Below are 22,567 nucleotides of genomic sequence, written 5' to 3'. Positions count from 1 at the left end.
GAGTTATATTGGACTTGTTTTTGAAGAAATATTTTTAAACAACTCTATTCCTAAGGGGTGTTCATCAACCGATCCAAACTGATTCAAATCGCGGTGACCGAACCGAAAAATAAAAAACAGAAAAACTCGTAAATTTTAATTGGATTAAACTAGTTTTCAGTTTAGTTAGTGAAAATCGATCCAATCCGAACCAATATATTAATTTCGCTCTACCTACTTGGGCATTTTTCCAATCATAACCCAAAAAACTCTAAACCCAAGACCCATTAACCCATCAGTTAAATCCAAGAAAAAATCTAGCCACGCCTCATTAACAAAATTTCGCCTGCATAGAGTTTCATATCGCATTGCCAAAAAAAAATTAGATCATCATTTTACTGATACTTTTTGTATTTAAAAAAAAAAAAAAAAATTTATAAAGCCAATACATATAAAAGATATGTTATTTGCATAATAATCATCAAACAAATTTTAGACTTTTCAAAAATCGATCCAATCCAAATTGAAAATATTTGGATTGAACTAGATCATATTTGAAAAAAAAATTCAAACTGAATGGATGATTACATAATCAAACCGAAGGAATTGAATCAGATAATCTTTGTTTGTAAAACCAATCCAAACCACTTTGAAGTTAGTGTAGGGTTGAACCACTTTGAAGTTAGTGTAGGGTAAATGATATGTTATAACTAGGCTTTTTTTTTTTAAGTTGGTTGATTATAAAAACACTTGATAAAAGTTAGTTGTAACAAATACTTAGAGCTTCATTGCCTAGGGCTCGAAATAGGATCGGAATGTGAGGCACACACTGTCTTGATTCTTTACTTGGCTTCAGAGTGATCTCTTTGAGCTTGGAGTTAGTGTAGGGTAACCACTTTGATATAGGGTAATTGATATGTTATAAATAGGCTTCTTTTTTTTAAGTTGGTTGATTGTAAAAACACTTGATATAGGGTAATTGATATGTTATAAATATTTTTAAACAACTCTATTCTTAAGGGGTGTTCATCAACCGATCCAAACTGATTCAAATCGCGGTGACCGAACCGAAAAATAAAAAACAGACAAACTCGTAAATTTTAATTGGATTAAACTAGTTTTCAGTTTAGTTAGTGAAAATCGATCCAATCCAAACCAATATATTAATTCCTCCTCCATTCTTGAAATCCACTTACCCAATATACTACTTACTCCATTCAACTTCACACGAAATAATTGATTCTATGAAATAATAATTGAATGTATTGGCCTTAAATGAAATGACAATTACCCATCCATAATTTTAGTAATCTTCCTTACAGTATGTTACAGTGCACAATGGTCTCAATTTTAGATTTTAGGGCTCTTGTATTAAAAAAGATCGTGAGTATGTCACAGAAAAAGCAAAATCTTCCAAAAACAAATAGAATTGATGAATGACCGAGCACAATAATCTTAAAAAATCGTTACATTTTAAAATGGTCAAAAACCGACTTGCTTCACTCCACATATTTTCCCTGTAGCTTTTTTTTTGTGTGGTGTGTACCAGGGGGTGATTTTGTAAATTGCTTAATTTCCACCCACACCTAACTTCATTTCTCACCCGTAATAGCTACTTACAAAACCTAGCAAATAGGAAATGTAATTTGCTACACTATATTAAACACACGATTGGCAAAATCTTCCGAGTTCATTCCAAATGTCACATTGCAGGTGACATTTACCATTCTGTACATATTGAGTTTCTTCAACTTTGAAATAAAAATAGTTTTGTACAAAGTTGATATTTACAACGACACATTCTCGTTAAGCACTTGTTTCCCAAACCTATCTTCCATCAGGAGTTGCTAATGCCAGTTCCAACTGGCCTGTAATCAAGCATGCATCAGACAACTCATCTCGCAAAAACTTGTCATTCCCTATAAGTAATGCTTCAGCCTCAATCAACAACGGAGATAAAAAGAGTAGGGAAGTGTCCAAAAGAAATTATATGCCGTCTGCAAGCTGAACAACCTCATAGTACACGTTGCATACCTACCAATCTTCTATGTCATCATCGGAAGTGGCCCTTGCTTGGTCATCTAAACTTACTTTGTCAAAATCAAAATCTTCCATATCCAAGTTCCCCACTGATTCCTGACTGGGTTCATGATATCTTCCATATGCCCTATTTCCAAGCAATTTAAACATAGGCATGTACTCTGTGGCCATAATTGACATTTGATAAGAACCCCACTGTTTACAAGCTGGAATTCTCGGCCTAAACATCTCATACTGCAACGAAAGATCATGATCAGAAGTCAAATTTTAAGAGTGATGAGATTAGTGCAGTAGTTAATTATGAGTCCATTTAACAATTGGTTCCGAAATCATTAGATAAATAATCAAGGACAAGCTTGAAGATGATGTTGGTGAAGCTGGCCTCCAGTCTTGGCCCGGTATGGGTCAAAGTTGATAAGGGTAAATAGAAAGGGCTGCGCGCCTGCACCTTAACTAAAAGGTATATCTTTTGACTTAGTGATAAGCTCTTGATCCAACACTTGGCAAGACCCAATGTGGGTCAGAGTTGGATCGAGCTATAGCGCTTGGGCTGATAAGGATAAGTAAAAAAAGTTGCACCCTAACGATTAGCTATAGTTTTTAACCTAATAGTAAGCGTTGGACCCAAATTTATGAAATATTTGAATCTTCTAGTGAGAAAACTACTTCAGCAAGTAGTATATCAAGGAAGAGCATAAAAAGAGCATTTATCAAGGAAACCTAGGAATTAGTACATTCCATTGGTGCTCTCTAGAGCCTTTTTTTTCTCTCCAAGGTTAAACTAAAATCTAACGCATTTCCAATGGGCTACTTCAAATAGAAAATTCAAGCATTGCAGGATAATAAAATAAAACAGAGAGGAGCCGTAATGAGTTTACCTTGTATAATGATGCTTTCTCAACCTCCCAAAGTTTTGGTCGACGAATTGCATGCCACCTATGAAAATGAATAGATTTAAATTTAACAGAAAAAACATAAAGTTTTGCTATGCACAGAAGACTGTGCATGAATATAAGTGATAACCTGGATGATAGTGGATGAGAATTTCCAAATAGCACCCCACGAACAGCAATGGATGCAGCAGCTGACTGTAAAACACTCTCTGCCTCGTTATAACTGGATAGCATTCCCCGAAGTTTAGTAAGAAGAATGTCAGCATCACCTAGATATGAAGACAAAGTCCATGCATCATCTATTGCCTCATCATTCAAAAAATCTAGAACTGCAAGAAATTAGCAAGTGAGAGTTAGAAAGCTGCTGGATTTGGTTTAGAAAGTAAAAATTGGTAAAAGAACCTCACTATATAATAAGTTTTTCAAAAAGAACAGCAATAGCATGCAGAAAGGAAATACCATTTTCATGTAGAAAATCAGCAACTGGTCCAGGTTGTACATGGGATTGACAAAGAATCTTCTCTGGTACATCCATTTTTAATGGTAATCTTGAAAATCTTTCTTGTAAAAGAAAGCCATCTTGGTCTACCACATAAGAAAATGAACTACAGTTAAAAAGCTGCAACACAAAGACATCTTAAGATTCAACTTGACCTATTTATGTTGCTGATCCCCCAGGTAGAAAGAAAGACAAGATGAAACATACATTTCACTGAATTATTTATGAAGACGTACCATATTCTATCGCGGCTTCAGCCTCCCTTTTATTGTGCAGAAATTTCCCCAAAGCATGAAATAAAGATAGTGTTTCATCCCTTCCAAAGTGCAAGGAATATCCATCATCTAACCTAACAGGTTCATTACTTTCCTCTTTTGATGCACTGGGAGAGTAAGTGGGCAGAGACAAAGAATGCACTTGCTTTGGTTTCAGACAGAAAAACTGTAAAGAAGTAATTGCATGTCTGATGTCACCTCCACTAGCTTTTGCTATTAGATCAACATAGTCAGCAGTGACATCACACTGTTCCATTTGGCACATTCTAAAAAGTATCTTCTTAATAGAATTCAGTGTAATTGGGTTGAATGCAACCTGAAAGTTCCCAAATTGAGTTTTTTATAAGACTTCTCTTATAACATGACATAAAAAATCATGAGAGAATTTTTCAAGGAAGTAACCTTACAAGCCCCAGAACTCTCGAGAGATAGCTTAAGTTCTTCCAGGCACCGTGCATTGTAATCTGCTGAATCAGTATTACCGTAGTCTGTGATCAATATTGCTGTGGGTATCTGAGTTGAATGCACCAAAAGGTGCAAGCAATCTTTAAGTCTTCCAAAAGCAGCTTTCCCATTCATCATGGGAAGATCATCTATTAAAAGTACGACAGATGGCTTTGATTCCCCAGTAAAGGAAGTTGGCATTAATCCAAATTTCCGTATTCTCTCAACAAAAGTTTCAAATTCATCCAACTTGGATGTGTATTGTGTCCCTGTCAATCAATCAGAAAAATTGAAAAAAAAAAAAAATTCAGTTAATCACAATCAAGAAGTTACAAATTTCAATCAATTTCCCCGAAACGTATTGCATGCATTTCCCGTTTGGACCGTTAAACACATTGTGCATTTCATTTTAACAATAAATCCTCAAGGACCATCACTGTTTAACAGTAAAAACAGATGATTCAACAAGAAAGTCATAAAGGACTGAGTCAAATTTTTCTCATACTAACTCATCAAGAGCATAATGGCTCGACCCACCTGTGCCAGAATTATAAAGATGTTCTTGCCAAATTACTGGCGTAGGTGTGTTCCATCCACACACTGTCGCTCCCAGGTGAGATGCAATTACATGAATAGCAGCCTACGTAATGAAAAGAAGAAAATTTTCAATGTAAATGTGGTATTCCTAACAAAGTACGTTAAGAAGTGGATCTTCATAACAACTAAAAGTCCTTTGCACATTTATTAGATATAGCAGAGTTTATAAAAGTGAAGGGCATAAATTCAGTAATAATCAAGTTAAAATCTGCATATAAGGATACAAAAATAGAGAAGCACATCAAAATACAGATAAAAGAGATTTGGACACCAAGCCACATTAGCCTGAAGTACCAAATATTGACATTTATAGATTATACTGCGAGGCTGTGCCAGCACAAGAAAGAGGGTAAAGGCGCAAGAGAATGGAAGAGCTACATACAGATTTTCCAACTCCTGCCTGCCCACTGATGACTAGAACGTTATTTCTGTAGACAGCCTGTAAAATTGCCATAATGAAAGGGAAGAAGAAAGGAATTCACAATGTGAATAGAATACAAACAACATAATACATATATCAAGATCAGAGAACAATTTATTGTTACTTATGTCAGTATAACTTAGTACTGGGGAAGAATTTCTACAGAAATTTAAACTCCTAATCGAACACTTTAGAGGAGAAATTAGAAGAGAAGACTCAAAATAACCAACAGCCAACAAATAATGCTGTTCTCTTTTTTCAGCTAAGGGAATCTTCTCCTTTTTTGCGAGCTTGGAGCAGTGGTAGAGTAGCTACTTTGTATCCAAAAGATCACAAGTTCAAATCCAAAAAACAGCCTCTTTGCAAAAAAAGTAAGGGTAAAGTTGCGTACAAAAATTTCCTCACTCGTACCCTTGCTAGTTAGGATTTCCTTTGATATTTATTTTTTAAACTTCTCTTTCCACTTCCTGAATTCTATTTTTTGCCATAAATGGATGTTTATTTCTTAGAATAGTAGTACTATTGTTTATAAAATGATATTGCTTGCACAGCATGCCAAAATAAGGAGGTGGGGGAAGCTAATCACAAAAATAAAGCACCTAACATTCCACACCATTACAAAATATCAACTAAAGATTTGACTAATAAATTCTTGCTCAGCAAGGAAACCGAAAATTCTCAAAATATTGAAAATTCAATATGTGGTTTACCTTATCAATACTTCATCTCTGTCTAAAAATTGTTTTGCAAGTTACAGGAACCACAATCTCTACAAGGCTATAAATTCTATAATGGATGAAAAACAAAGAACAATTATAAAACACTAATTGATCATAAACCTACAGCTCCTTTCCTAGATTTACCTTTGAAGGTTTCAACCTTTCCTCTAACCACGTCTTAACTTCTTCAACCTGCAAATACAAAAAAAGGGAAAATGGTATGGTATTCACAATTTCACATTAACAAGATCAAGAAGTTAAGGATCAGAGCTTTGACCTTTTTCTTGTGAACAGCAAGCTCTTCCAGTGAACGGGGCTTGTATTTATCAACCCATAGCTCCTCTGCATTGCTCCTTCGAGTACCTGATGTATCCATTTAGCATTTATTACTTGTGAAAGCAGGAAAAAAAAAGATACAGTTTCAGAAGAAACACTACCTGGGTGAAAAAAGTGAGAATTAAAGATTTACAATTTATTTAAAAAAATTATTGCTTGAATTTGACGCACTTTGACTCAGGCCTGCTTAGCAAATCTTTAGTGTTTCAACATAGTCCATATATTATTAACAAATTTGAAAAGGCACAACTGTAATACCAATATATCCCACAAGGAAGTTCTCAGCTTAAATTCAAAGAAACTAAGGTACAAATATCCAATCTAAAACAATTGAAAAAAAAAAAATCAACCATCTTAAACACAACACAGTGAAAGCATACCAGCGGATACCTTGGACCCAGTAAACACTTCATTGAAGTCGTCTCCAAGTAAGTTGATCTGCAAACAATTGAATTCATCATATTCCCCTCTTTACAGACATACAAAAAAATCGCAATTAGAACTCAAGGTATCACAATGAGAGTTACGCGTCACATAAATGGAAGTAACATGCTACCAAGTACCAACCAGTAACTCCATATCAACCATCACCAAGTTCACATACAGCAACAACATCACAACAATCACATACCCAAAAATAAAAAAATAAAAGGAGCATCTTAACTTCATAAACATGCAACCTTATATCATAGTAAGTCATACACCCATTGTCAGCCACTAATGCACTAGTATCTAATTGCGCTAATTTATTAGTCCCGAGAGCTATTAAATACAAACGGTATCAACGTTTAATAATGGGTTATGCTATTATATATATATACATACATATATATGACATAACCTAGCATACCCATTTACCTTAAATAGCTAAACTATATAGCCAAAACTGAAAAAATTGATACCTCATGCAGCTTAGAAAGGTGAGGCCGAGAACTTGAAGAAACTCGGGCCCTCTTTTTTCCACGAGAACTTGTTGACCTCGACCTCGACTTCGGCTTAGTATAGCTGTTTCTAAAACGATTACTCGAAACATCTTCATCCTCCGATGATAGAACAACGACGTAGTTTCGCTTTGCCATAACAAAACCCTGATATTTCTTCTTCTTCTTTTCACTTACGAATTTGTTACAATAAGGGACAAATTACTCACTCAGTTCGAGAAGATTCTTCTTAACCTGACTCATCAAACGGTACACATTGCTCGGAAACCTTGGCCGTGAAACGAAATCAGAAGTGCGTTTGAGCTTTTCGAAATCCCCACACTCAATGGTGAGTTTTTGGAACGCAATATGCGAAAATTCGCGGGTTTAATTTATGAGGGATTTCATTTACAACTACTTCATGTATTATTTAACTTTTAAAGATAATTTTAGAATGGCTTCTGGGAGGGTTGGCGAGCCCTAGGCCTAGGCCTTATGGTAGTTGCTCGGCCCAACTTTGGCCCGTTCCCAGAAGCCGCATGGAGAAATTCTAATATGACACGAGACTACGAGAGTATTGTTCTCCACACGTAAGATTTATTTTAATATTTATTAAATGAGGTGGAATTGTTTTATACTATTATAAGACTTAACACTCTTACAGATCCGACTCAATCATTGGCCCAACCGGGATACTGAGTTATATAAGATTACTGATTCAACCGGTTCGTTTGATTCGGGAAAATACATGAAAATTTATATTTTACACAAAAATATTTAAATATATGTAAAAAATGATATAAGTTCAAATTTGGGTTTTGATTTATTACAAATCTAAAACATTTTAATTTATGCGCTTAAAACATAATACCCAAATCATTAATAGATTTAGTGGGCCCATAACAAATCATTGCAAACAAATAAATCATTAATGATTTATGGGTTTCAAACATAAATTACCAAGCCCATAAATTATTAAATCTGCAAACCAAAAAAGAAAGAAGAGGCCAAATGCTTGTAACAGCTTGTTTATTTCACATCCTCTTTTCGAACCCTAAACAGCCTCCTCCTAAGGCAAAGAGAATATCAACTGGTTTTTATTTATAAAATGTTGAATTGTACTTTTTATTTTTTATTTGATGACCCTAATTATTTTATGGGACAAGTCAGGTTCTTTAGGTATCAACACAACCAGAGTGGAAAAAAAAGACAGACATGAGTCTAATTTCAAATCAAGTTGCATGATAATTGTAATCAGATAGCACAGCTAACGTGTCATTAGTTAGCTTACATGTCATTAGGTGTATTAAAAGCATGTTAACCAAGTTAGTTATTCAGTTAATCACTTGTGTATAAATACCCTTTGTATTGTTAATTACACGGTAATTCAATAATCAATCTTTGCATGTTATTCTTCTCAGTTCTCTCTCTGATATGGGTTTCATCTTCTACCTTCATCTTCTCCCTTATTGTTTTGATGGTATCAGAGCCTGAAGCTCTGGTATCCATCATCTTCCGCTAGTTCTAACACAAGTCTTCCCATGGATGAACCACACTTCACCATGGAGAATCCAAACCAAACAGAAAACCAAGATCCAAATCAAAATCCAAACCAAAACCTCAATTAGGTACATAATCCAACGAAAGATCAGATCCAATTTTTTGATTTCCTAAATAATCCACGAAATCCTCTTTATCTGCATCCTAATGAAAATCCATCCACCATACTGGCTTCACCACCGTTGCATGGCTCCAATTATCACTCCTGGTCACGAGCTATGAGGATGGCTCTAAGTTCAAAGAACAAACTATGCTTTGTAGATGGTTCCATGAAGATTCCTTCAAGATCTGATGAGAACTACTCAGATTGGGAGCGATGCAATAACACTGTTTTAGGCTGGATCCAAAGATCGATTGATGATTCCATTGCACAATCGATTTTATGGATTGACTACGCTGAAGATGCTTGGAATGATCTCAAGGATAGATCCTCCCAGGCTGACATATTCCGGATTTCAGATTTGCAAGATGATATTTGCAAACTGGAACAAGGAGACAGAACAGTAGCTCAATATTTCACTGAATTGAAGATTATATGGGATGAAGTTGATAATTTGATTCCTCTTCCAAGATGCACATGTCAGGTACAGTGTTCTTGTGGTGGTTATAACATCATGCGAAAGATCAGAGATAGAGACCGTGTGATTAGATTTCTTAAGGGGCTAAATGATCAATATGAACATATTAGTTCCATCCACTTCCTGTTGTTAACAAAGCTTTTTCCATGATAATACAACAAGAAAGAAAGTTGAGTGGAACAGCTCCAAATCATGTTGCAGACACTACTCGAGCTTTTACCTATGCATCTGCATCCAAGAATGCTATAAACACAGAAAAAGGAAAGGTTAACTTCAATAGAGGAAGTAACAATGCAAGAGGAAAAAGGACAACAATATTGTACTCATTGTAAAATGACAAACCACACAATTGAGAGCTGCTACTTCAAGCATGGGTTTCCTCCTGGTTATAAGTCAAGAAGGAGTGCAAATCAGATAGCTACTTCTGGAAATGGTTCTCAAACAGAACACAGTGCACTCTTCACTGCTGAACAACACCAACAACTACTTAGATTGCTGCATTCTAACACAGGAGCAGATAACCATTCGACTAACTTGGTGCAAGCCTCTACTATGACAGCAGAAAGACCATACTCAGCAGGTAAACCACTTCATGAACGGATTTTGGATACAGGTGCCACTGATCACATCTGTTTCCAACAATCCAGTTTTACTTCCTTGCATGAGATAGCTCCTATATCCATTAATCTGCCAGATGGTCACCAAATTATAGCCAAGTTCAGTGGAGTTGTTGATATAACTGATACATTAAGATTGGTAGATGTCTTATATGTTCCTGATTTCAAGGTTAATTTGATTTCAGTTCCAAAACTCCTCAAGACTTCACTTTATTTCCTTACCTTTTCTGACTCAAACTGTGTTATTGTACAGAAACATACCAAGGAAATGATTGGTTCAGCTGAACTCACAAGAGGACTTTATGTGCTAATCATCCCAAAGACCAAATCAAGACAACCTTTTCTAGAATCACAGATTCATAGCTTTCCTTTACATTGTAATTTTTCTGATTCGGATGTTACCTTAAACAGTGATCATGTGCTTTGGCACTATAGGGCTTGGACATGTATCCTATACCATTTTAAAGACTTTGTCATCTCAATATACTTTCATTCCAAATAAACATGTTGCTCCATGTGATGTCTGTCAATTTTCTAAGCAACACATATTGCCCTTTCCAATCAATACATCTAAGTCCACAAATTTTTTAGAATTGTTTCATGCTGATATTTGGGGACCATATGCCACACGATCCATACATGGTCATAGATACTTTCTTACCCTTGTTGATGACTTCACAAGATACACTTGGTCATACTTATGAAATGCAAATCAGAAACTTCCCATCATTTAGTACATTTCCTACATGGAAAATCAATTCCAAGTTTCCTTAAAAACTCTCAGAACTGATAATGGTTTTGAATTCAATATGAATTTCTTTTTTCATAAAAAGGGAATTCTTCATCAAAGATCTTGTGTAGAGACACCCCAGCAAAATGGGATTGTAGAAAGAAAACATAAACATATTTTAAATGTGGCTAAATGTCTTGTTTTTCAAGCCAACATCCCTCCAAAATTATGGTGTTATGCTATATCCCATTATGTCCATATCATTAATCGGGTTCCCACTCCTTTACTTGACAATGTTTCACCATTTGAAAAGCTCTTTAGGAAAGCACCTGATTTGCATGATTTGAGAGTATTTGGATGCCTTTCCTATGCTTCTACATTACTTTCTCACAGATCCAAATTCTCCAAAAGGGCAAGAAAGTGTATTTTCATTGGCTACAAACCAGGCATGAAAGGTTACATTTTATATAACCTCATTGCATGTTCTGTTTTTATTTCTAGACATGTTCAATTCTTTGAACATTATTTTCCTTTCCTTCACACTTCTTCACCCAACACCAGTATCGTCCAGCCTTGTCCACCTCCACCATTGAGTGACTTTGACCATAGCTTTAACCCACTACAACAGAACCAAAATTTACAACCCAATCCAACTCCAATAACAGAACCAATACATCAACCTCAAACCCAAACTCCAATACCATAATTGCATCCATCTCCTCTCCCTCAATCTGATATTGATACCACACTACATGGCCCTTCTCCCTGCACCAACACACAGCCCTTAGCTGATATAAATCATCATCCTCGAAAGTCCTCCAGATTCAAACAGCCTCCTAAATATTTGGATGATTATCATTGGAGTCTCTCTACTGCTACAACTGGCTTGTCATCTCCAGGTACATCATATGTCCTTTACCCATTATCCACAGTATACACCTTTGATAATTGTTCCTCACAACATACACATTACTGCCTTACTTTGAGTTCCTTGATTGAACCCACATCCTATAAACAAGCTTCACAACAGCAATGTTGGATTGATGTTATGCACAAGGAACTTGCTGCCTTGAAACTTAACCACACCTAGTCTTTGATTGATATGCTTGCTGATGTTAAACCCATTGGATGTAAATGGGTATACAAAATAAAAATGAAAGTTGATGGCTCCATAGAGAGGTACAAGGCCCGGTTGGTTGCCAAAGGGTACAATCAGATGGAAAGCATTGATTATTTTGATACCTTCTCACCGGTTGCCAAAATGACTACAGTTAGTGTCCTTCTCTCCATTGTTGCAGCCCGAGATTGGGATCTTATCCAGCTAGATGTCAACAATGCATTTCTTCATGGTGAGTTACATGAAGATGTATACATGCTTCCACCACCAGGATTAAGCACTGCTTTTTCTAGTAAGGTTTGCAAACTACACAAGTCCCTATATGGCCTAAAACAGGCCAGCAGACAGTGGTATGCACGTTTGTCCAGTTTTCTGGTTTCTCTTGGTTATAAACAATCCACTGCAGATTACTCTTTGTTTGTCCGAAATCATGATTCAGCATTTACAGCACTCTTAGTCTATGTTGATGACATAGTCATCACTAGCACCAGTTATCATGAGATTCAAAAGGTTAAGGGGTTGCTTGCTGCTGAATTTCAACTCAAAGACTTGGGTTCTTTAAAATTCTTCCTAGGACTTGAAGTCAGTCGCTCCAATACAGGCTTAGCTCTCAACCAAAGAAAATATACTTTGGATCTTTTACAAGACAATGGTCTCTTGGCTTGTAAACCAGTAGGTACTCACATGGATCCTTCTTTCAAATTACAAAGAATACAAGGAGAACCGTATTTTGATCCTGCTTCTTATCGTCGTCTCATTGGTTGATTATTATATCTTACAAACACACGCCCAGACATCACATTGGCTGTCCAGCAACTTTCTCAATTTGTTGCTAATCCCATGACACTACATTTCCAGGCAGCTACTAGGATCCTGAAGTATCTCAAATGCTCTCCTGCAAAGGGATTATTTTTCCCACGAGCAAACAGTCTTCATTTATCTAGATTTGCAGACGCTGATTGGGGGTCTTGCCTTGATACCCGACGTTCAATCACTGGTCAGTGTCTCTTTCTTGGTACTGCTCTCATTTCATGGCGTGCCAAGAAGCAACACATCATCTCAAGATCCTCCACTGAGGTTGAATATAGAGCTTTGGCTTCCATCACTTGTGAAATCCAATGGCTTACATTTCTCCCTGCTGACCTTCAAGTAGATACCTCAGTTCCTGCTTCTCCCTATTGTGATAACAAATCTGCAATATACCTGGCTAACAACCCAGCCTTTCATGAAAGATCCAAACGCATTGAACTTGATTGTCACATCATTAGGGAGAAGCTACTTGATGGTCTCCTAAAGCTGCTTCCTGTTTCTACAAAGGATCAACTCGCTGATCTATTCACCAAACCCCTGCACCCAGGGCCCTTTCGATCCATTGTCTCCAAGCTTGGTCTTTTGGACATCCACAGTCCAGCTTGCGGGAGGGTGTAATCAGATAGCACAGCTGACGTGTCATTAGTTAGCTTACATGTCATTAGGTGTATTAAAAGCATGTTAACCAAGTTAGTTATTCAGTTAATCACTTGTGTATAAATACCCTTTGTATTGTTAATTACACGGTAATTCAATAATCAATCTTTGCATGTTATTCTTCTCAGTTCTCTCTCTGATATGGGTTTCATCTTCTACCTTATTGTTTTGAATAATCATTTAGTTTCAATCTCAAAGTTCGTGTCCAAGATTCAAACACTTATTCTTTTGACGATTCGTATGTCTAAAGCTTGTAGGACAATTGAGCCAACCCTTGGATTTTTGTATTTACTACGATGATTGTTTTAGTCAAATCTTATAAAAATTAAGAATAATAAGAATATAATTAAATGTTCCTTATTTTCATGTATTTTAAAATAATATATTTTGTTAAATTATTTATATTTCGCCCTAAAACGACGTTGTCGTTTTAATACTATAGGAATAGTGATATTTGAACCTACAACATCATGTAAATTATCTCAACCTCTCACCACTAGACCAATCCTAATAGTTTAAGTAAGAGTAATTTAGATTTATTATACCTCACTCTTCTTTTTAAATAATTTTAAATATAACCAACAAATTATATAACTATAGAAATGGTTGGAAAATCAGGCAGCATTAGCTTATTTGATAGAAAACCAGTAAACTAATTAAGTATCTAATTCATATGACCTACAAAACTAACCATTCAAAAAAACTAATTGAACCAAATCAACATTGATCAAGATTTAAAACCACTAAAGATTAATGAAAACCGATAAACCAGTTTGGAGTTTTTTCCCCACTTTTTCAAACAACTATAAATTGATTTTGATCGAAAACCAGCTATGAATGAAAGTACTATAAGTATTTTTAAAACATTAATAGGTCTCCCGCTTAAAATGTTTTAATTTTCTTTATGCTAAAATAAATTCTATTCGTTAAAAAAAATTAAAAAACTGTACTTGAATAATCAATTCTACAACTTGATCTTGCAAAACTAAATTCCCAAACAATTCAAGACACACTAAGAATTAATTATGTGTTTCGAGAATTTATTATACCCATATTTTTATCACATCCGGTTTAATCTCGTTCGAGCTATATTAGACTCATATTGGGGAGCTTTTCCCCAATATTATTTCCTTCAATTCTCAATTTCTCAATTAAGAGCAAAAAACTCTTTGCCACTTGAAATACAACAATTTCTTTTAACAATTTTTTAAGAGTTATTGAACATAATTTTGATTATTAGATATTGATTATTATTTATTATACTAATTAATATTTATATGAAGCGACAAGGTAAAAATTGGTATGTGAAATATTTGAGTGATGGAAATATGTTTATTTTCCTATATGAGTTTAGTATATCAATGTAACAATGATCTAGTGAGACAAAAATATAGATCTAAGCTCAATAAAAATGCAATCGTGTGTGAGTTTAAGGTGAAAGCTGAGAGTCAGGAGAAGTGTTGGGTGTGACGGCTCTTGAGGCTGTATTTGAGCAAAGTAAAAACAAGATGAATAGATTGCAGCAGATGCCTCTTCAATGGTAAAAGAAGAATATAAATAGCATATAAGTGGAGGAAGAATCTTAAATGATGAGTAAGAAAGAGCATAGAGCATAGGCAAAATTATGAACTCCACTATGTGTGAGACAAACATTTTCATACCCTTAATGAGATGCATGTACATGTGAAGTGAAATTTGATGTGATAAGCAATGTTGTTAAAATCGAGATCTTAAGTAAAATCGGATGGAGATAAAAAAATCGTAAAACGTAAAATTGTAATGTAAAAAATCGTAAAAAATCGCAAAAATGTAAAAGCGTTTGAAATATTAATAAAATCGTTTTGATGAAAAGAAATCGTAAAAAAGTAAAATCGTAGTGATAAATCGAGATTTTAATAATAATGGTGATAAGGTTATTATTATCTCACTTCAAAAATACAGGGGTGAAAACCAAAAAAAAATAAAAAAATACAGGAGCGTAACATGTCATATAAGCATTGGAGGTTATCCGAAAAGACTAGGCCTATGTGGTCCGTCGAGAACATGATCGACAGTGAGATTCTACAATGCGGTATGATCTTGACACTCTCTCGCTGGACACTTCAAGCCTCAAGGGGGCGGTTAGAGTTAGAATTTGAGATGAACAATAAATATTCTATCACGTGGCAAAATAGACTCGCTCTCACTAGACCCTCCAATTATGTGACATCCTGATCTAGCTACTCCGAACTACCATGCTTCAATAATTACTTCCCAACCCACTATATTTCAGTATATATATATATATATATATATATATATATATATATATATATATATATATATATATATAAATATATATATATATAAAACGATAAAAAAAAAGGCATCAAAATGGGTTTAGTTCGGGTGGTCCAATTCTACTAAATATGAGTTAGATGGATTAGTTAAATGTTGACATAAATAGAACGTTTGTTTCAATGTCAAATGGATTAGGCCTACAGTTTGGGATATTTTCCAAAGGCAAAATGTAGTTAAAGTACGGAAGTATAAATTAAATTTCAGCAGAAAACATAGACCATGGTCCGTTTTCAAGTGTAAAATATAAAGAGAATATTATGTACACTAGTATATAAGCAACTGATTTACAAATACTATGATTAGACCCACTGTTTAAAACATCAAATCAAGTCTCAATTGTAATTGGATCAAGTCAAACTATATCATGTATCATGTTTGAATAAAAAACTTCCTCCTGGCATAAGATGAGTTTGAATTTGATACTATCATATACTTGTCTTATAAGATTAAAAAATATTGTGCATACATAATAAAGGAAGTTCTTCAAACAAAAAATAAATGTTAAGCAATAATAGCATGCTGGAGGCTCTTTTTGCCTCACCTGCAAAAAATGTTGATTGAATATCACACTGGCTATTAAATGTAATACATTTATTTTGGAGCCTATTTACGTCCCCAGCCATTGTTTCCACCAAACAACAAAAACTGATGCAAGGAAAGAAACACGTCTTACTAACTGCAGAACAACCAAATGATAACTAAGAAACAATTACAGATCTTTGCACATAGCAAGCATTATATAAAAATACAAAATAATTAAGATATATATATATATATCTTCAAGCAAACAAGGTCGTTATCCTAACTGGGATATTCCAGTCTATTAATACATAAAACGTAAGTTAATAAAAAAGGTGGGAACCATGAAATGCAAATTTCACAATTAGAATCCACAATAATTCAAAGAAAGCAAAGCATCAACCACCTTATGCTTCAAAGAGATCTAGACTATGTCAGATGAACACCCACATAGACTCCAACTTCTTCAATAGAAGAAGGAATGAAGAAAAGGAAGAAGAGGAGGGAAATGAGGTAGGACAGATGGCTCTCAAATGTTTAGACCTAGTGAATCACAATATTGAACAGGCCTTTTGTGCTTTACTCTTCTTTTTCTTTTGCTTTGGTGGTTGAAGGACAACTCTTATGGCTGCATCAAAGACTGCCTTCACGTTCTGCAGTAAAGGTCAGAAATAAATTCAAAACCACCAATTAAATTAGTTATTGTATGCACAAAGAAGAAGAAAAAGAAAATAGATTCAATTATGTACCTGCTGTGTTTTCGAACTGCATTCAATGTAAGCAGGTGCATTAATCAGCTTCCTAAGCTCTTCTCCCTTCAAGAAGATATGCAAATTTTAGATTTCATTTAAGTAAATAACTAAAAACAGATTGCAAACATGCACTAGAAGCATAAAGCAATTAAAGGAGAATCAGAAACAATATTCACCTGAGCAGTGGTAATGGGTACGGCACCAGGATGGTCCACGAAGAACTGCTTATCATCCCGAAGGTCTATTTCATTTCAAATCACAAAATGGTAAAGGACTAACTCTTAGTTGACAAAAAAATTAATAGAACATGCACAGGTCAGGAAGACTGTTAACACAATCACTTGTCCCCTAAATAGAACAAATATTTGGAAGTATTAATACATATATAGATATAGGACCGACCCAACTAAACATGCACACTGCATCCATAAAAACTTTACAAGATTAAGAAGGTAACTTCTTTAATTAATGCCAGATATTAACACTTTTCCAGTGGAAATAGATGGTAGTCTGAGCCAAAATTCCAAATTAACAACATTCAAAGAGTACTTTTGCATTTCAAAAATACTTCCTAGGCTCAAGCATATACAAAGCCAAGCTTGATAGCCGAGACCTCTAGCATTGCACTAGACTCCCCAGTGCCTTTGATCTGATTGTTCATAGGACAGGTCAAAGAAGAAAACAAAAGAAATCATAATTCATCATATACACATTAAGTATTTAAAAATATCTAAAACTTTACTAACGATGTGCATGTATTAGACTGTATTAATTATTTGCAACACATCCTGGAATATATAGACAAGAAAGAGTAATATCCAACCAAAAACATAAAAAAGAAAAAAGACCACAACTGTCGTGAGCACTCGAAGAGTAAATAGAGGTGAAAACAAAGAAAGGGGGAAAAAATGCAGCAATAATCCTCCACCATTTTCTGGAAAACAAAAATTCCCTTTTTGTAGTACATCACTTATAATATGAAGATAAAAAAAGAATTATAAATCAACTATCTCATAATAATGTAAAGTTCCCAAGAAGTGTCTAAAGACAACATTCATGGATCATGGAATCCATATAATTAAGTTTATGTGATTTCCTAACACAAACAATGGTTACTATTTTAAATTAATACGCTGGAAAGAAGCAACTAGAATAAACTTACCAAGCTTTGTGCCAACTAGAATAATGGGAACACCTGGTGCATAATGCTTCAACTCTGGAATCCACTGGGAATGAAAACAATATATATATACAATTTATCAGCAATATTTAATTGAGACAAATAGTAAATTGTTCATTCCAATTTAAAAAGAAACCTACAATTCATATCAAATGGAATATGCAAAAGTGAATTATAAACTCAAGGGACAATTAGAACATTGACTCTAAAACACAGTGGGATAAGTACCTTTTTGGAAACATTTTCATAACTGGCCTTACTTATGAGAGAGAAAGCCAGTATGAAAACATCGGCACCACGATAACTCAAAGGTCGTAATCTGTTATAATCCTCTTGTCCTGTTCCACAAAATAATACAATAAAAATTCAAAACGAACTCTCTACATCATTGATTTAACAAAAATAAAAATTGTAATTATGCAACAATACCGGCAGTGTCCCACAAGCCCAGATTAACAGTGCTTCCATTCACAACCACATTTGCACTGAAATTGTCGAAAACAGTTGGCACATAATCCTGTTGCCAAACAAAGTGATGAGATAAAAAAAAGTAATAATAATCTTTCTTGTCCAATAAGCACAGTTACAAGATAATATAGCATTGAAACACAACCCCAAAATCCAATGGCAGCTCGGAGGATTAATTTAGCACCAGAATCTTATTATCTCGTTTCTCAAATTTAAATTAATACCCAGTACATCATTTCATGTAATGCTCGTACTCCTCCAAAAAAAATAAAAAATAAAAATAAATCTATCATCAACAATTGAAAAATGAAAGAAGGTTGCAACACTACATGCAGATGAATCAAAACAAGGAACAACAAACATTGAATTCTTCATCTATACTCATGAAAACTTCCAAAGAAAGATATTTCGTTGCATTTTGTAATGGTGATGATATGCAGTCATATGCAACACAAATTACAAAATCCCCAATGAATTTAACAAAAATAAATAAATTCTTCTATCCAATCAAAAATAGAAAAGCTTTAACAGACTACAGGGAGGAGATGTTTTCATTTGATCATGTTTTTCCAATCAAACTTTACAAATAAACTAACGAGAATCTAGCAACCAATTAATTTCAGTTCAAAATCTCAATTTCTCTTTTGAAGAACAGAAAAGGGAAATCCAAATTTCCTTTAACATTTTTAACCCTTTGTCGACATTTTATCTCATTGACAAAATTTCATATTCGTAGAATTGAATAATCATCCTAATTATTGAAATTTTTATTTCAAAAAAAAGAAAAAAAAAAAGAGAGAGGAAGAAATGAACTGACAGTGGGGAAGGTGTTGCTGGTATAGGAGATTAGCAAACAAGTTTTGCCAACAGCTCCATCTCCAACAGTGACGCACTTGATGAACCTAGAAGCGCTCATCTTCGCCAATTACCCTTTTATTCACCTCAACCTCCCAACAAATATGAAAGCCGCCCCAGATCTTCAACCTGAGGACCCCGATCACACACAACAACCCCTTCCAACTTCTCCTCCTCCAGTTGTTGCAATTACTCGCTTTCAGTCACGCATCTGTACCAGGCAAAACCAAAATCGAGAAATTTCCATGAATCAAAAAAGAGGGAAAATTCTAAAAAATAATTAAAATTTCCCAAAACGAATTGGAAAATGTAATTGGGGGAGTTTGGGAAGAAAAAGGAAGAACAAAAATGAGAAACCCTAACCCTTTTGGAGGAGATGGAAATTATGCGTGAGGAAATGGGAATTGTTACAGATCGAGATCAAAGAGCTCTTCTAGCCCGGGAAATTTTGCCGTTGAAGCGTTCGTTAAGCGAACCAATCTTCGCCAACAAACTCGTCACTTTGTGTTGTTGTTACTATTATTATTTTTGTTTTTCTTTGTTGTTTTTTTCTTTTTCCTTTTCTTTACAATTATTTATTTGTTATTTTTGTGTTTTGTATCATTGTCTTCTTTTTTTTTGGAAAAAGTGTGTGTCATTTTAAAGGATGTAAAGTTGTGTCATTTTAAGAAAGAGAAAGAGATAGATAAAAGAAGAGAGAGTTGACATAAAAAATAAAAGTGTGAGTTCCATCTCTTTATGAGAGTGAAATGTTATAAGTTGTGTCATTTAAAAGGATAAACACTTTTTTTTTGTTTTTTTTTTTTTGGAAAAAGAAATTCACGTGACGCGATAATCGCAACTAAACTCGGATTTCCTCCCAAAGTTATTCGGATCTGTGACTCGATCACGGTTACAAATGGTATATTTAATTACTCATTTTTAATGCATTTAGAAATGGATTTTACGAGTATAATGTTATATGACTTAAGAAAATCTTCCCACATACACAAGATAAAGAGGAGAGATAAAGCGGAATAATGAAATAAAAAAATATATATGTGGACTCCATTATGTGTAAGAAAGTTTTCGAGTGATACAATGTTGTACACATAAAATCTTTTTATTTTATTATTTTGACGGACATTTGGGGTAAAAAGCAATGTCATATGCAAGAGGAGATGGAGAAATTAAATAACTAACGTGGAATGGAGATTTATCTTTTTATTCTTTACCAGAATGACTTTTTGCTCTCTTTTTTTTGTTTCTTTAAATCTGATCATATAATGACAAGTTAATAGAATTTATTTGTTTTAAAAAAATAGTATTTAATTGAACTATTTTTTTATATTTGGGAGGTTAATTTATGACATGATATCATAATTTTTAATATTATTTAATAATATGTTGCTATGTCATTGAAAAATAGACTTCGGGATTGTGATGGTTAATTTTTCTTTTAATGATCTCACAATATGTAATCAGATATATTTTTTTTAAATAAAATTATGATTACTCCGTATCAAATTTATTTTTCTCATATAACTTTTATTTTGAATCGGCCACTAATGCTCATTATACGGGGTAAACCCTGCACTTCTAAAGAGTGAAACAAATATTTTCTCAGTTAACATAACTCTCTCTCAAGCACATGCACTTTATAAATAGGTGATGATGCATTGCCTCACAACTAGTGGAGCAGTGTTATCTCTTCAAGAGAGAGTTAATTTAGAGCTTATAATAATGAATTTGTTGCAAAAAATCCATATAAATTGTCTCAAATGCATGATAAATGAGTTTAATATTGCATGATTCATGTTTAAGTTCCTTAAGATGATAAAGTGTGGAAAACATGGAAAATACTCTTGATTTTGATGCTAGAGTAGGTCATTGGTTGAGTGTTTGTTTTGCAAAAAAATGATGGGCGAGTGCTGTAGTAATGAAGAAGTAACAAATCCTAGCAAGTGGAAAATGCTGCAAGAGTGCTATATAACAATCACAGTTACAGAAATGTAGCATTTGGACAATAATACAATGGAATAAAGTGATAAAGTTGCGATTTAAAATTTAAATTGAAAATAAACCCTCAAGATTGAGGCTCAAGACATCGTCAACCATTCCTATAAATAGAGGACTTTATAATTGATTAAGAGAGTTCACGCGCCATATTTTCACATTTAGATTTTACCCACTAATCGAGAGACAATGGGCGGGTTCAAGCTCGACATAAGAACTTTAGTGAGAGATTCACAGAGGTGGAGCACAAAACAAAGGATTGAAATAGTAGTGCAAGAGTATATAGCTTATGCGCAAAGCTTGGACCAGATTGTTGATGTAGCACTGTAATTATAACCACGTAACATCCTCCAAATTGAGACCACTACACTTAACCATTAACTCTAATCTTTGCATTAGGATAAACTAGACATATAAGACTTTTCGGAAAGATATTACAACAACCATTTGGTTAAGTATAGTCGGAGTTATTAAACTCGCAAGGTAGCTGACGAAACTGAACTTTCGGAATTGTAGCTTCAACTTCAATCCTAAACTGATATTGATATACTCATCCAATGGCTCTAATATTTTACAGAATTATATCCCTATGTGTTAGCTTCACATACGTATAAATCGCGCTCAATTCGGAGCTCTGTAGCTTAAGCTATGCCAATTTTATCAAACTATATTCGTGCTGTTTTCGGGAAGCGCACTTGAGCGCGCTCTTCGAACACATTTTTTGCCTGGTAGCGCGCTTGAGTGCCCTACACCTGGGGCAGACTTGATCTCCCCTGTTTTTGGTGGTTCACTTAAAGGAGTTCCTCCCTCCTTTCTCCAACTTATTGGTACCTAATTGATGAGGGATTTCCAACCATGGTCACACACCATGAGGCTCTCACATTCCACATACATTTCATCAATCCATCATACAATTCAAATTGATAAAACATAACTTCACATTCATCAATGTATCAATATCTCAATTACAACTATGCTCTTCAAAATAATTACATGCCAAAGGACTTAACTACCAAAGATACATTATCAAAGCCATTACCTATAAACAATATAGCAATTATCATTACAATGATCATGCATTAAGTCTTTCAAAATACATTATATGGCCTCAAAATAAATGCATATACATATGATGGTGCAATTGACCTACACATATAACAATTCTAATTGGCATGCAACTCAAAATGTCCAGCTATCAGGTACAATCTACTTATGCTTCTTGCCTCGTTCAGCCTCACCTTTATCAGTACCTGAAATTATGCCCTA

The 22,567-nt window shown here is 34.4% G+C and overlaps 2 protein-coding genes across 5 annotated transcripts; both read right to left on the bottom strand.

Moving 5' to 3' along the window:
• Positions 1-1,636: 1,636 nt before the first annotated feature.
• On the bottom strand, positions 1,637-7,515 carry LOC133303128 (cell cycle checkpoint protein RAD17). 4 transcript variants are annotated; one of them, XM_061503001.1, is made up of 12 exons: positions 7,106-7,515; positions 6,584-6,641; positions 6,145-6,230; positions 6,012-6,059; positions 5,110-5,166; positions 4,668-4,770; positions 4,089-4,399; positions 3,648-4,002; positions 3,372-3,497; positions 3,043-3,241; positions 2,898-2,955; positions 1,637-2,253 (listed from the first exon to the last, which is right to left on the bottom strand). In XM_061503001.1, the coding sequence occupies exons 1-12, from the start codon at positions 7,280-7,282 to the stop codon at positions 2,014-2,016; spliced, it is 1,818 nt and encodes a 605-aa protein (XP_061358985.1). In that variant the 5' UTR covers positions 7,283-7,515; the 3' UTR covers positions 1,637-2,013. The 4 variants fall into 4 exon arrangements, with proteins under 4 accessions (XP_061358985.1, XP_061358987.1, XP_061358986.1 ...); XM_061503003.1 differs by having other exon boundaries at positions 3,043-3,181; XM_061503002.1 differs by lacking the exon at positions 5,110-5,166.
• An 8,800-nt stretch (positions 7,516-16,315) lies between these two features.
• Positions 16,316-19,823, bottom strand: LOC133303124 (rac-like GTP-binding protein RHO1). Its single transcript, XM_061502997.1, has 8 exons — positions 19,670-19,823; positions 19,269-19,517; positions 18,413-18,500; positions 18,212-18,321; positions 17,966-18,029; positions 16,980-17,044; positions 16,801-16,866; positions 16,316-16,704 (listed from the first exon to the last, which is right to left on the bottom strand). Exons 2-8 carry the CDS (start codon positions 19,365-19,367, stop codon positions 16,603-16,605), a joined length of 594 nt encoding a protein of 197 aa, XP_061358981.1. The 5' UTR covers positions 19,368-19,517; positions 19,670-19,823; the 3' UTR covers positions 16,316-16,602.
• Between the last annotated feature and the right edge of the window lie 2,744 nt (positions 19,824-22,567).

The sequence above is a fragment of the Gastrolobium bilobum genome, unplaced genomic scaffold, assembly GCF_033153095.1.
Source record: "Gastrolobium bilobum isolate Gb01-03AN ecotype WA unplaced genomic scaffold, APGP_CSIRO_Gbil_v1 utg4340, whole genome shotgun sequence".
In the NCBI taxonomy this organism is placed as follows: Eukaryota; Viridiplantae; Streptophyta; class Magnoliopsida; order Fabales; family Fabaceae; genus Gastrolobium; species Gastrolobium bilobum.
The sequence above is the reverse complement of the archived record's forward strand: the minus strand, read 5'-3'. Positions and strand labels throughout refer to the sequence as shown.